Below are 15,352 nucleotides of genomic sequence, written 5' to 3' on the forward strand. Positions count from 1 at the left end.
ACAGAGAGGTCAGAGACTAAAGAAATGAGAAACACAATGATCATTAAAACCATCCATGGAAAAGGAAAATTCCCAGAATTTGTCTTTAGCAAAATCCTAGACTGGAAAACATTAGAAGGTGTTATAAATGGTGGAGAACTCTGAAAGCAGATTTAGTACACGAGATACATTAGGGTCAAGAACTGTTAAAGGGGGGCTGGGAATATGGCCTAGTGGCAAGAGAGCTCGCCTCGTATACATGAAGCCCTGGGTTCGTTTCTCCAGCACCACATATACAGAAAACGGCCAGAAGCGGCGCTGTGGCTCAAGTGGCAGAGTGCTAGCCTTGAGCGGGAAGAAGCCAGGGACAGTGCTCAGGCCCTGAGTCCAAGGCCCAGGACTGGCCAAAAAAAAAAAAGAACTGTTAAAGGAAAGGTAAAAAGGCAGGGCTGAGATGAGAGAGCAGTTCATCTTAGCAACACAAAAAACAGCTAGTCAGCAAAGGAGTGCTAGAATCTGTCAGAGTACAGTTGTTTATCTGAAATGACCAGGTCTCAGTCAGTTACTCAATGTGGGCTACAGAAAAAAAAAAAAAAAAAAGAAAAGGACGTGAACTCTAGTGAAGTCATTCTGCCACTAATGGAGTTGATAGCTGGGGGCTGCCCACTGACCACACTGTGCACATCTGGGCAGCAATTCTTTCCTGGAAGAAGGATCTAGACAGCACACTTCCATGTTGTCTACATGGAAGGGTAGGAGGTTGATATATTCACAGGATATGAATGAAACTCCAGTAAGCTCTGAGCTCTCTACAGTTGCTCTAATGCTTCACTTTATCTTTGGAGGATCTTTAAGAGGTACTTACTTCATAATATTGACAAAATTTGACATATTGTATAGACAAAGGAATAAGGATTTGGAAACAGAGGGATCTACTTGCCTCATTGTCTTGGGTATAGCTCTTACTACCTGTGTAATCTTAAGTAAGTTGCTTCAACTGTCAAACTTTTTTCATTTTGAATATAGAGAGAATAAGAGCCAGAGGGTTGCTCTGAACATTAAAAATAGCATCATCTTGAGATAGACATTTAGTATAGACAAGAAGTCCAGGATATTAAATAAAAGACATTGTGATGAAGAAGATACCTATTGTCTTTTATTTTCCAGGCACTATGCTAAACCTTGGGGTGGGAAAGTTAATTTTAGAAGTGATTCAGAGTCCTTGATATAAAGGAACATCTTGGGTTGGACGGCTCATTTGGTAGAGTACTAGCTAATGATAGAAAGAATCAGGTACCAGGGCTGGGGATATAGCCTACTGGCAAGAGCGCTTGCCTCATATACATGAAGCTCTGGGTTCGATTCCCCAGCACCACATATACAGAAAACGGCCAGAAGTGGCGCTGTGACTCAAGTGGCAGAGTGCTAGCCTTGAGCAAAAAGAAGCCAGGGACAGTGCTCAGGCCCTGAGTCCAAGGCCCAGGACTGGCACCAAAAAAGAAAGAAAGAATCAGGTACCGAGTTCAACTCCCAGTGTCAGACCCAAAAAAAAGGAATGTTTCATTGAGAGAAGATATATGTGAATGCAAGTATGTTAACCCCTTAAATAATATATCCCTAAACATTCCAAAAATGTTTGGTCACTGGTTTCACTTTGACATGGGTTCTGTGTGCTGTGGAATAACAGGGCCTCTACATGTATAACCCAAGTTGCCCAGTGATGTTCACTGTTTTGAATCAGGACTGAATCCTCATTGTTCTGCCCTTCACTGGGCAAGAAAATGACAAAATATTGCAGAGGTTCTTTCCTGACAGGCAGCTCAAAGATCACGTCGTAATGGTCCAAATGTTCAATTTTATAGGTGGCAGAAAATCACATATCTGTTTGCTGTAGATTGGAAAAGTCTTAAGGTTAAGTTATTGTTGGATTAATCATTGACATTCTTTGGTCTTATGACTTGCCCATACTTTCAAAACTCATTCTGACTTTTAGCAGACAAATGGAGGAAATGGAAAGGTTTGGGTCCCATCTAATTTCTGTCATCTAGTCTTGTGTAGCAAAGCATTCTCCAAATCAGTGTCTTTCAAACCACAAGTATTTTGGCCACGAAAAGTGCATCAGGAATTCAGACAGGTGGCAACAGGTGCACAGCCTGGCACACAGCTTTAGTGGCTGGTTGGCAGCTGAGATGGCCTAACTTGAGTCTTGCCTAAGTGTTCTTGACATTAGTTGTGTCACCCAGTTTTCTGTCACATGACTCTTTCATATAGCCAATTTAGGCTTCTTCACAACTCAGGACTTAGGGTGTCTGACTTCTTATACTGAGAGAAAGTAAAACTGCCAAATTTCTTCAAGGCTAGACCCCCAAATTGGCACAACATCACATTTGCCACATTCTACTGGTAAAAGCAGTTCCATGATCAGCTTGAATTCGAGGAGGAAAGGAAGTAGACATTAGCTCTGCAGGATGACATGATATATACTTATAGAGTTAAGAGAACCTTTTGGTTTCTATTTAATTACTATTGCTGTATAGCATATTAGCATAAAACCTAGACATTGTATTAGTTTTACAGTACTAGAATGAAATGTCATAGGCAGCTAACTATATAAAGAAAGAAGATTTTGTAGCTCAGTTTTGGAAAGTCCAAATAAGATTGATTCTGGCTTTGGTGAAGCGCTCATAACAGATGATGGATGGCAATGTCAGGAGTATGTACTGGGCAAGCAGTCAGCAACATGATGGAGGTACGCATGTGTGTGTGTGTGTGTGTGTGTCTGTGTGTCTGTGTGTCTGTGTGTCTGTGTGCCTGTGAGTATGGCTGTATGTATATAAGAGGTTATATCGCTAAATAGAAAGTCAAAGAGAGAGGGAGAGAGAGAGATTTTAGTCAGTGAAATGCCATCTTGTTACTAAGACGTGGTTTGGTGGTGCTTGGTGACAATGTCTATACATTGGGGTAATCCTGCACTGCCAGAGAAAGGCCCTAAGTGTACTTGCCCTTCACACCTTCACTCGCGTCACCCTTACTTCCAGCACTGACAATGGAACCCTGTGGCCTCTTGTCTAGAAATGATCTTGAGAGCCCATTGGAGGATGAGCCAACCAATAATTCAGACATTGGTGCCTTGGGCATCTGAACTCAGGACCTTTTTTTACTTCACCACAAAGACTCAAGTATCTTCCATTTACTTTATTCTAGAAAGTGGCCATGCCATATTTTGTCTAAAATATTGTTTTAATTCTATGATTAAGTTCCTTGACTATGTACAAGATAATCTGTGCCCATGTTTTATCATGTTTATGTACTCTCTCTTATACAAAGGTCAGAGACAGCCTGGATGTTGGTTTACCCTAGTGACAAGGCAGAGAGAAGCAAAGTGACCATATGATGCAAATTGCTGGGCTGAAAGCTGAGGGTACCCACAGCTTCAGTTTTAGTAACAAGATGGCCAACAAAACGTGGCTCTTATTTGCAAAAACACTTGATAGTTGAAAGCTGCTTCTGAATCAGATTGATTGGCATGGGGGAAAGGAAGTGCTAAAATAAGACAAGATTTCATTGACATACTTCAAGAGTAAGTTGCTAAATTGAGTATGGGAGCATATGCCTGCAATCCTAGTGCTTAGGATGCACAAGCAGGAGAGTTGCCAGTTTGACGTCCTCCTGGTACCTAGTGAGTTCTAGATCAGGTCAGGATACTTGATGAGACTTTGTCTCCAGGGAGATTGAGATAGAGAGTGCAAGGAAGAAAGAGAATGAAAGAGAGGGAATAGAGAGAAAGAAAAGAAAGAGAAATGAAGGAAGAAAGAGAAAGAAAAGAAGGAAGGAAGGAAAGAAAGAAGGAAAGAAGGAAGGAAAGAAGAAATAGAAAGAATAAGTTCCTTTGGTGGTGGAGGAAGAAAGACTACCCCTTGCCCATGGCCCACATCCACACAGATGTAAGATCTTCCTTGTACAAGCAACAAAATTCACATTAAACAGCTCACGAGGTTTACAGAGGAGGAAAGCCTCGTCCCTTTTACAGAAGATGCTACTCATGTCTGCTCTAGCAGAGCCTTCGGAGTTACTTAGATAAGATGCCATGCCCTTACACTTGAACAGTCATAACCCATTGTCTTTGTCATGAATGCTATTATGATGTTATTGGTTGGCCTGCATATGGACAATATAGAACCACAGTGTTCTTGATATAGTGTCTATTTTCCTCAACTCCTGTTTCTCTTGCAAGATGGTTAACAGTGCATAAACACACTTTAGTTTACCTTATCTGTTCATGGACAGGCCAACTCCATGTACACTCCCAAGAAAAGAGCCACTTCACTCACTGTGATAAGAGTAACAAACATAAGCTTAGTCTCTATATATTGTATTATTAATGTCCCTTAGGAGTAGAGGGATAAGGGGATGTTAACCTCACTGGAGGTGACACCACAGGACATGGAAGGTGAGAGGAATAGATACAACGTGTATAGAGAAACCTCTGGAAGTTCTTAATGTAGTAGGAAAGCTGAGATAAACAGTATGTGTCAATTCCCATGGTCCTGTTGCTTCCTGGGAGGTTGTACCAAAAGCAAGTGCTACATGGGAGAGGTGCGGGTGGGGGGGTTATAAATATTTAGGTTAGTATTGGCAGAATGTTCCAGTGAAATGTGTCTTCCCCCTTTTTCAAGAGGCTTATGGGGTCACTGAGAGATGTAGTAAAATAGAACATTAATAGTTTCAGTGATAGACTGTCATAGTTTCCTACTCCAGGTCTCTAGTTAGCAGCTGTGTGATTTTTTTTAAGTTGCTTGACCTACAGCCAAGTGTGATGGTGTAGGAAGACACAGTATGGAGGAATCTGAGTGAGGAGGATTGGGAACTTGAGGCCAGTTTGGGCTACATAGAGAACTCCTGTCCCCCAAAGCAAAGCAAAATAAGACAAAAATGTTATTTAAGCTTTATGAGCCCCTATATTCTCATTTATAAAATGTGAAATACTAGGGCAGTTGTGAATAGTGAACTAAGTAATAATATAAAGCAAGTCGCATGCTTCTCGGCACAGGTTAGGTGCTAAATAGGTAACTATTATTGGGTGGAAATTATTTAGAAACACTTTGTCCTTTTCCCTTTGCCCTTTCGTGCAACCCCATGGAAATGTCCATCCATTTCAAGTGTCTGTCATTTGAAGAGAAATACCTTCCTTCTCAGACTACTGGTATTAATTAATGGTCTAACCTTGGGTTGGATAATTGTATTGTGTCATCAAGCTCCAGGTTATTAGATATTATTTACAAGAAAAACAGGGCTGCCATTTCTCTCAGACTAAGCACAGAGGCTGCAAATTGAGTTTAGAGGGTTGCTGACCTTTAGACCTCGGCTGGTGGCTACAGCAGCCCACACTCCTGGTCTTGAAAGCCACAGCAGGCTCTTGTAATTGAGTTACCACCTAAGATTCAGTAGGACTAATCCATCTATATGATTTCTTCGCCTGGTAATGACATTAAGGAAAGTGAATTAAGGAGCAGGTGAAGTTGAACTGGTGAGTGTAAGGCCCACCTCACCCGCAGGGCTCCATGCAGATGCCCCCCCCACCTATTTAAGTTGATGCCCAGTACCTGAGTTACCTAGGCAACTGGCACACCTGGAAACTGTTACTTCCCCCTTCTATGAGGTCACAGCCAATCCACTTGGCCAGATCTCCCACCTTTTCCTATATAATTTGGCTCAACACAGTCCCCGATCTCTTTCCTTTTCTATTTCCTTTCCTTTGTTACTCTCTCTTGCACCTTTCTCTCTCTCCTTTTCTTCCTTCCCCTCTGTCTTCCTGTGACTCCATCTTGTGTAGGCAGGCAGTTTCCTCTCTCCCCAATCAACTCCTTTCTGAATGGTGCCATGACTTGGGAGGAGACAGAGTCAGGAGTCACTGGATCCCCTCCTCCCTCTGCTCTTCTGAGGGTTGTTCTGCCTCTTGGACCCCACCCTCTCCTCAGAACAAACTGCTGAAAGCCAGGGGAACCTCACCCCAGACTTTCCACCTTTACCATTGCTGGCTGCGAAGCTACCACACCATCTCCTCTCTACGTCTATGGTCTTGTCTGCCTTATTGGGCTCCTATGTCCTCACCAGACTACTTGGTAAAGTCAAAATGCCTCATAGGCTAGAAAATCAGTCTCAATGGCCCAACCTTTTGGCTTATGTCCTCGAGAGTGTGGAGAGTGTGATGCAGACTGGGTTCAAGGCACCCCTTGTAGGTTCTCTCTCAAAGGCTATCCATTTGGGGTTTGATCTACTCCACAAGCCAAAGGAAAAAGTGGGCAGTGCCTCATGAGACTTCTTCCAGGCTTCTTAAGGAATGGCATCTACCACTCAGGGACTGCTGTTTGCTACCTCCTCTCCGAGGAGCCACATCTCAGGCCTTTTACTCCTAAGGTCCATGCCCTTTGCCAGCAGGAAGTAGCCAGAGAGAGTCTATGCCCCTTTTCATAATTAGTAAGAGGCCTGAATGTAAGATCCACCCCAGATGCCCCCACCTGTTTCAGTCTGCGTCCAGTACGTGAGTTACCTAGGTAACTGGGACACCTGGCACAGTTACCTTCTCCTTCTCTGAGGTCACATCCACTATCCACCTGGCCAGATCTCCCCCCTTTCCCTATATAATCCAGCTCAAGATGGTCCCTGCTCTCTTTCCTTTCACTATTTCCTTTCCTCTGTTACTTTCTCTTTCTCCCTTTCTCTGTTTTCTTTTCTCTTCTTCCTTCCCCTCTGGCTCCTCATGCCTCCATCTTGTGTGGGCCAGCAGTTTGCTCCCCCTCCCCCTCTCAATAAACTTTCTGCCTGTACCATGTGGCGGGTTTCCTTTCCGGAGAACCTTACAATGAGGAGGAACTGGCTTTCTGTGTGGAATTCACTTGTGCTTCTCCAAAGGCAGGAGGAAATCTATGCTTTAATGGATGACTAGGTTGAGTGTTTCTACCGGCCACCTTAGCACTGGGGCCACTAGATGGGTCACCATTTACAGATAGGAGAGTAAGGGCAAAGCTATCCTAGAACATTTCCGGGGCTGCTTCTTGTCTACCTAGTCATTCTTCCCCTTGATTTTTTTCCCCCTTCCCTTTCTGCCCCCTATGCAACAGTGTTTTGTCTCGTTCTAATATTCACAGGCCTTCCCTCGGTTGTCCCAAGTATGGCGTGGGCAACGACATATCCATTTCACGTATTCTCCAGCAGTTATCTCAGTCTTAATTTCCTTCCATCTCAGGTTGGTTAATGGGGTGCTGGAGCCTCTTTGAGTCCAGTTTACCAAGTAGAGCCGGCAGCCTTAGGAGGAGGGGCCAGCGTGTGTGTGTGTGTGTGTGTGTGTGTGTGTGTGTGTGGAGGGGGGTAGTCAGCACAGTTAGTTTCACTCTCTACTCCAGTGTCAGTCGGCTCCCCGTGCTCCTGCCCAGCTCCTCACCGACACAGTCCGGCTGTGTCAAGTTAGGCAGCTGGAAGCGAGTCCCCAAAGTGTAGGTGATGAACAGCCAGGGCCCCCAGAGCAGCATAGCAGGGGAGGAGGACACTGGGGATGCAGGGAGTAATGCTGGCAGAGGCTGCGAGCAAGAGTCCCGATGTCCTAGAGGGACAGCTTGGATTGAATCCTGTGCCCCGGGGTCCCGATCGTCCCGATGGGCTAAGGGACGCCGGGCAGCCACCGTCGCCGGAGCTGCACTGGGCTCGGAGGGTTTCAGCGAGCCGAGGCTGACGTCGGCGCGCCCCTGCCGAGCTCTGTCTTTACTACAGTGGGCAGGCGGCTTTGTGGGGCCCCGCCCTCGCCGGCCCCCCGCCCCCCGCGTGCCCACACCTTGGCGTTTATATAGCAAGCGCTGCGGTGTTGATTCCCCACTCTCTGGGACCCGAGAGTTGTTTGGAAGGAGCGGGCGAGCTCGGAGGGGGTGTGGGTGGCGGAGCCGAGAGCAGGTAAGGGCCAGCGCTTCCCACTCCTCGGGCCGCCAGCAAGTCGGGGCGTCTCTTTGGCGAACAGAACAAGAAGGCGGAAAAAAATGGATTAAAGAGAGAGCCAGCGAGCGACCCTCCCCTTGCTTTGCTCCCACGTTGCCCATCACATGTTCAAACATTTCCCTTTGGGGAGGCTCGTTGGGCTTTGCAAGTGAATCTTTGCCTCTTTGTTTTGCTCTGCTTTGCTCAAAGCCTCCTTGGGGTTTGATTTCGCTTGACTTGGCGGCCCCGCGGCAGCTCGCGAGAGGCGGGAGGGGAAAGGCAGCCCGCCGCTGCACAGGCAACTCCTGGCGGGGCCGAGCCCGGGCGGGAGGCCGGAGTCCCGGCGGCGCCTCGCAGGTGGAGCTCGGAGCGCGGCTGTCGTCGGGAGGGCCGGAGCGGCGGCGGCGGGCGCCCAGGCAGCCGCGCTGCGCCGCTTTGTCTCTTCACTTCTGGAGCGCGCGAGCGGTGCCTCTCGCGGCCGGGCCGCTGGCGCTGGCGGCGGCGGCTCCTCCTTCACCCCTTGCCTTTCCTCCCCACTCTCTGGCAGGCAGCGGCGGCGGCGGCGGCGGCGGCGGGGGGGAGAAAGCGGATTCCACTGGGAGCCGCACCGGAGGACAGCACCCGATCGCGACTTGCCGCCCTAAGCACTCTCCCAAGTCCAGCCCGCTCGGCGAGGACTTCCGTCTCCTGGGCGATCCTTGGCAAGCAAGCTGGGATCTATGAGTGGAAAGGTGACCAAACCCAAAGAGGAGAAAGATGCTTCTAAGGGTAAGCCCGCCCGCCCGCCTGCTTCGCCCTTTGCTTCTTTGCCCGCTCCCCCTGGCGTGCGCGCTGCCCTCCCGGGGCACCCGCTTCCCCTCCTGGAGCCCAAGCTGCCCGTGACCTTCCCGACCCCGAGCGAGCAAGAAGGGTTTGGGATCTGCACCACTTTTCCTCCTTCCCGGGGGGACTGGGCTCCCCTGGAGGGGCTCCGGGCCCCTCCACTGCCCCTCGGATCGCACGGGGCTGGGGCTGCGGGCGCTGCAAGCTGCAGCAGCCGGGAGCGCTGGGAGCCGCGCTGCCTGCCGCCGGCCGCCTGTCTGTGCGAGTGCTTGTGTGTGCCTGTGCGCGAGTGTGTGCATGCGTGCTGCGCGGGTGGAACATGGTGACATACTCAGCAATGTGTCCCGCTATGGGAACCCAAGCTCAGTCCCACCTTCCACCCCCTCTCCCTGCCCCCAATGCAAACAAAGAGCCTGGCCCACACGCACAACGCCTCCCCCCTCCCCTTCTGTGGGCCCCTGGAGTCCCGTGCTCCCCAACTCCTAACCCATCCGTGCTCCTCGGGGAAGGCGGGAGCGTGCACCCTTTCAGCACTCGCGTGCAAAAAAAAGTGAGCAATCCCGGTGCCAGGCTCCGCCCGCGCTGCACCTTAGCAGCACAGCCTAGCCATGCCCTGGGAGAACAAAGGCTGCTGTCCCCTTGCCACTCGTGCCTAGCGAGAGTGGGCCTTCGCGGGAGGGAGCGGCTCCCTCCCTCCGCTTGCTGGGGTGCAGCCACCTGGCCCTGGGCACCTGGTAGTCGCTTCCCCAGAGTGCGCCCTCGGCCCGGGGCCTCTCCCTGGCGGTTGGGGCGGCGCAGTGAAGAGCACTGGCTAGAGAGAAGTCAGGCAAAGGAAGGGGCGTCCCCGTGTCCAACACTCCATGGGGCTATGGATTGCCTGGCTGAAGGACCTGGTTTAGCTTGGCAATGGAAACAGGAGATCCGAACCAGTGGAGACGTGGGTGCAGAGTCACAGAGCGGGGCTGGAAGGGCAGTGGGGAAAAGAAAGGCAGGTGTCTCAGGCATGTCCAGAATGGTCACAGAAGATGCTGGAGTGCTCTGGAGTGGCTGTGACGGCCTCTGGTACACTTGACCCTCAGAGACACACACTCTGAATCCGTGCAGGACAAGTGCTTTTCCAACCCAGAGAGCCCTCCTTTGGGGGGCCTCAATTCCTCCCTGAGCCCCACAGTGGCCTTCCCTCCCACTCCTTTCCCTCTTCCCTTTTCTCTTTCTTCTTGCTTCTACCCATCATCTTGCAGAACTTTCTTCTCTGGGAGATTCTAGGGCAGCACCAGCCTTCCCCCGTGGAAAGTTGTCAAAGTCTTCAGCTCAGTGCTTTTATCCTTGTTTCTAAACAGAGCCATTTCTCTTCCAAGTAGGCAAAGGAGTTGAAGACAGGCTCCGGGAGTTAGGAGAGGGTTAGATCCTTTTGTCCTAGTAGTGCCATTGCTTGTCTCCAGGGTAAAATTGAAAGCCCTTGAACCTGCTACCTTTTGGGACAGTCTCAATTAATTGCACCTGCTAAATTTTGAGAGTAAAACAACTGCTATACAGTTCCAGGGCTTTTCCTACTAACTGTGGAGAGTCGTGAGATATACCTTCATATAAAAAGGCAGTTTAGGTGAGGGTCATTATAATTCCCCCCTTCTGAGAAGCCAACCCAGGACCTCACTTCGTGCTCTACTGGGCTACACTCCCAGCCCACACTAAAATGGTTTTTGGTTTCCATCAAGGGCCCAGCAAAGTGAATACCACTGAACATTTTATTTTATTTTATTTTTTTGGCCAGTCCTGGGCCTTGGACTCAGGGCCTGAGCACTGTCCCTAGTTTCTTTTTTTTTACTCAAGGCTAGCCACTTGCGTCACAGCACCCCTTCTGGCCTTTTCTATATATGTGGTGCTGGGGAATCAAACCCAGGGCTTCATGTATATGAGGCAAGCACTCTTGGCCACTAGGCCACATTCCCAGCCTACCACTGAACATTTTAGCACCTGCTTAATCTAGGCAAATTATCCTTCTTCTGAACCGTCCCCCCCCACCCCCTCCCCAAATTTGTTTCTGGAATTAGTCCTTGATTCCCATCAGGTGGTTACCCAAGGTTTAATTCAGGATCCTGAGTCCAAAGTTCATGCATAGAAAATGACTTGCTGTTTTAAGACTATAATTTGCAGTTGTTCAGAATGGATTAACAAGTCTGGAAACAGGAGGACAGGTTTCTGTAACTCAATAATGAAAATTTTCTCTAGGCATATGTCATGACATTTTCCTATGTTGACTCACCCTGTTTGAAACCACATACCACTCTGTAGGAATTGTGTAATTTGTACTAAGAACTGGGGGCCATAATTAAAATGAACTAATTTCATAGTGCAACTTTTAAGAAGGGATTTTACTTTCCTGAGGAGATCTTCTAGCTGTGAAGAACAAGGTGGCCATTTCAGTCTTTATGTTGGTTATTGAATTTACGGCATTTTCAAAATAGTAAATATTTAATAATCAGTGTTTTCTGGTTTGAAATATGTGAAAAGACTGAAGACTTTCCTATGTCAGGCCAATTCATCATTTTAGCAAATTAAGTTTATTTATATTGACGAAGAGGTTGGTTACTTACAAAATTTGCATATATAGGTAATATTTCTTTAAGCTAAGCCAAGTCAGGTGTCAGTGGCTCACGCCGGTAATCGTAGCTTTTCGAGAGGCTGAGATCTGAGTATGCAGGTTTAAAATCAGTGCGCTCAGCAAACTCAAGAGACTCTTATCTTCAACTAGCCACCAAAAACCTGAAATGTAGCTGTGGTTCAATTAGTAGAGTGCCAGCCTTGAAAAAAGAAACAAACCAAGGGACACTGCCCAGGCTCTGAGTTCAAGCGCCAGCACTGGCAAACACACACAAAACGGAGCCTGTTTTTGGTAACATAGAAATATTTATGATCTATCAATACTTCAAATACACACAGATTTAATTCTGAACAGTCGTGTGACAAATGATTGTATCAAGTCATATAATTTAGTAACAGCATGAATGAATTTTATAATCTGTTTTCAAAGCTTTCTGCTCATTTAAATGCAACCTCCCACCTTATGAGTTAGGTCTCATTCCCAAAGCCTATCATCATCGCATACAAGATTACCACACAGCACCATGGCTTTAGACTTCCTAAAGCACAAATAGTGAGTAATCAGTAATCAGTATGTTTTATTTTGTATTAATGAATGAAGTATGGCTGTTCCTTGGCAGAGTGTGGCATGCTGGGAATCTGAGCCGGAGGCTGAGGCAGGAGGGTGATGTTTTCCAGGCCAGCCTATATTATATAGTGGGTTCAAGGCCAGCTTGGGTTTTGTACTGAGATCCTATCTCAAAAACAAAAAAGAAGCAAGGTTTTGAGAGTATATAAATTACTCATTGTCGTTTTTGTTTTTCCAGTCCTGGGCCTTGAACTCAGGGCCTGAGCACTGTCCCTGGCTTCTTTTTTGCTCAAGGCTAGCACTCTACCACTTGAGCCACAGCGCCACTTCTGGCTTTTTCTATGTATGTGGTGCTGAGGAATCGAACCCAGGGCTTCATGTATATGAGGCAAGCGCTCTACCACTAGGCAATGTTCCCAGCCCCTTTTAAAGAAAAGTTTTCTGACCACATTGAAATCAAGGCCAGTGATTAACAATGATGCTTTTGATAATTTTGTTCAGTAATGTAGCTATATAGGATACACTGTTTCTCTTTGGGAGGAGGCCAAATGGAAAACTTGATTCTTTCTGAAATAATTTTGAAGGGATCAGTGCAGCCAATGACACTTTGTGTGTTAACAACTTGGAACTTAAAAATTCTCAAATGAGTGTATAGCTTGGGTTGTAGTTCTCCAATCTTAGGATTTATTTCCTTTTCCAGAAAGAAGAGGTCATAACATTTGCCCAACAGATATTTACCTGGCTTTGACTCACTCTACTCTGTTGTCACATAAGATATCAAGTAAAAGTACTAGCCAGTTCTCTCTCTGTGCCAAATTCATTTGGTTTGTTGCTACATGTTTGGTGTTGTGCTTTGTCAATGCTTTCGTTTGTAGTTAGTCCCATAGACACCACATCCAGATAAGTCTTCAGGCCATGCGGGCTGTGGTTCTCTTGGCGGCTTAGTTTATGCTGATTGCTGCACAGTGGAGGACAATTTCATGCATAGTCTGAGAAGCCACCTACTTGCACAGCTGTTGCTGTAATGGACTTGGTGTCGACATGCTTTTATGGCCACAGTTAACTTTCTGTTCACTTCCTGACCTTTCCCAGTAGCTTCTTGATGTGCCCCAACAAGGACAGGGCTTTGTGGTCAGGCAGCTAGCATATCAAGTATTGACTACCAAAGATCATCTAGGTTTTAATGTCTTACTCTCAGGCCTGAACAAGGCAAAGCAAGTGTTTAGAGGAATTCTACTGACAAGGAATTGTAACATTGGTCCCTTTTTAAAAAGTAAGAATCCTAACCTCTCTATAATTCATGTAGGATTTACTTTTCAAGTCATTACCATGGACCCTTGGTTCTTATGGACAGTTGTCATAGCTACATTGTCATTTCTGTGCTGAAGATGATGATTGCAGCTTCCAAAAGAAGATGTGGCTAGGTCATCTCCAATTAGAAATATTAATGTGAACTTAGGGCTAGGTACAGGAGATAAGGGCACAATTCCCCTAGGTCTTCTTCATTATTATTTATTGAGGGATATGGCTTCTTTTGAACAGAGATTGATGCTGGAAGGGGAACAGATTCTGGCCTGGGTTTCCTGGAAGTTTCTTTGGAGTACAGTTCAAATCAGAGAAAGAGTTGGCTGCATCCCAGAGCTGGTGACGTGTGAAAGGCCGGGAAGGAAATGGACATCACATTAGGGCCTCAGAGAGAAGCAGAATGTGAGGTGGAAAAGAGGAAGAATGGATGGTGGCCTTGAAAGTAAGGGCAAGGCTTGGGAGAGAACTGGAATCCTGGTTTGGAGGGCTCATTTGTAAGGCAGTGAGTAGGGAGATGAGCTGTTAGTGTTTCACATCTCTTTGTTGCTGTGCTGTTTTATGTCCAAATCAAGTCCTCAGTCTGGGAATTACAATCAAGAGAACAACTGGAATGTGTTACAGCTGTTCGAATATATCCACTAAAAAGGCTTTGTAGTGCCTCCTTCATTCTAGCCTATATTCCTGGAGTTGAAAAATTTGAAAGGAATAGAAAATAATTGCTATAATTAAACAGTTTGAGTCAGAAGAAACATATGAATTAAAGTATGATGAGTGGAGGGGTTCTCCATATGTCTATTACTGTGCAAAGCTTAACATTACCTTTGAGATGTGATTAGACATATAATAGGATTATAACAATTAGTACAGGACAGTAATGCCTGCATAACTCATTTTCTGTGGTCACTGATTAACATTTTCCTATCTAGAAGACACAGCAACACTGAAATTTATCTGTATAGACCCAAGGGTGGATTTTGGAAATATTTCCTGTGTAATGCGGTTAAGAATAGATTTTGTCAATGAAGGTTTTCCATTTGGAATATACTAATTGTACAAATTCAGTCAAATTTTATATCTGCCAATGTTTTCCTTTTGATACCCTTTCTTTTCCCCATCTTTATGCAAGAGACTGGCTCTGGGTTGTTGTTGTTTTTTTTAACATGGTACTTTCTCACTGTTGAATGTCATATCTTATTTATTTATTTTTTTTTGGCCAGTCCTGGGGCTTGGACTCTGGGCCTGAGCACTGTCCCTGGCTTCTTTTTGCTCAAGGCTAGCACTCTGCCACTTGAGCCACAGCGCCACTTCTGCCCATTTTCTGTATATGTGGTGCTGGGGAATCGAACCCAGGGCCTCATGTATATGAGGCAAGCACTCTTGCCACTAGGCCATATCCCCAGCCCCTCATATCTTATTTTTATTCTTTTTTATTGTTAAAGTGATGTACAGAGGGGTTACAGCTTCATACATAAGGCAGTGAGTACATTTCTTATCCAACTTGTTACCTCCTCTCTCATCTTTCCCCTGCCTTCTCTTCCCCATTTCCCTCCCCCCCATGAGTTGTGCAGTTGGTTTACACCATATAGTTTTGTAACTATTGCTGTGGCATTGGTTTGTCTTTTTATCCTTTGTCTCTTGATTTTCGTATTCCCTTTCCCTTCCCTAGTTCCAATACATGTATACACAATATCCAGGGCACCAAAGTCAGCTACAGTGATATCCCGGGTAAAACCATGGGAAGGGAATACGAAAACAAAAAGGGGGGGCTCAGTTTCACATGGCATGTTGAAAATAACTACAACAGGGGGCTGGGAATATGGCCTAGTGGCAAGAGTGCTTGTCTCTGTACATGAAGGTTCGATTCCTCAGCACCACATATACAGAAAACGGCCAGAAGTGGCGCTGTGGCTCAAGTGGCAGAGTGCTAGCCTTGAGCAAAAAGAAGCCAGGGACAGTGCTCAGGCCCTGAGTTCAAGCCCCAGGACTGCCAAAAAAAAGCAAAAAAGAAAAGAAAAGAACTACAACAGTGATATACCACGTATTTCCATAACTTGAAGTTCCTTTCACTTAGCATCATCTATGTGTTCATAGAAGCATAGCTCAGACAGGATA

At 46.5% G+C, this 15,352-nt stretch overlaps 1 protein-coding gene across 2 annotated transcripts in view; it reads left to right on the forward strand.

The window, feature by feature from the left end:
* Nucleotides 1-15,352, forward strand: part of Fgf13 (fibroblast growth factor 13) — a 471,678-nt gene that overhangs the window by 12,101 nt on the left and 444,225 nt on the right. Inside the window, exons 1-2 of one of the 2 annotated variants that reach the window (XM_048335844.1) lie at nucleotides 7,805-7,923; nucleotides 8,527-8,712. In XM_048335844.1, the coding sequence (XP_048191801.1) occupies nucleotides 8,664-8,712 (49 nt within the window). In that variant the 5' untranslated portion in view covers nucleotides 7,805-7,923; nucleotides 8,527-8,663. Of the gene's footprint in view, nucleotides 1-7,804; nucleotides 7,924-8,491; nucleotides 8,713-15,352 lie in introns of those variants that run through there. The other variant, XM_048335843.1, reaches the window with a different exon arrangement.

Source organism: Perognathus longimembris, chromosome 28 (assembly GCF_023159225.1).
Source record: "Perognathus longimembris pacificus isolate PPM17 chromosome 28, ASM2315922v1, whole genome shotgun sequence".
Taxonomy (NCBI): Eukaryota; Metazoa; Chordata; class Mammalia; order Rodentia; family Heteromyidae; genus Perognathus; species Perognathus longimembris.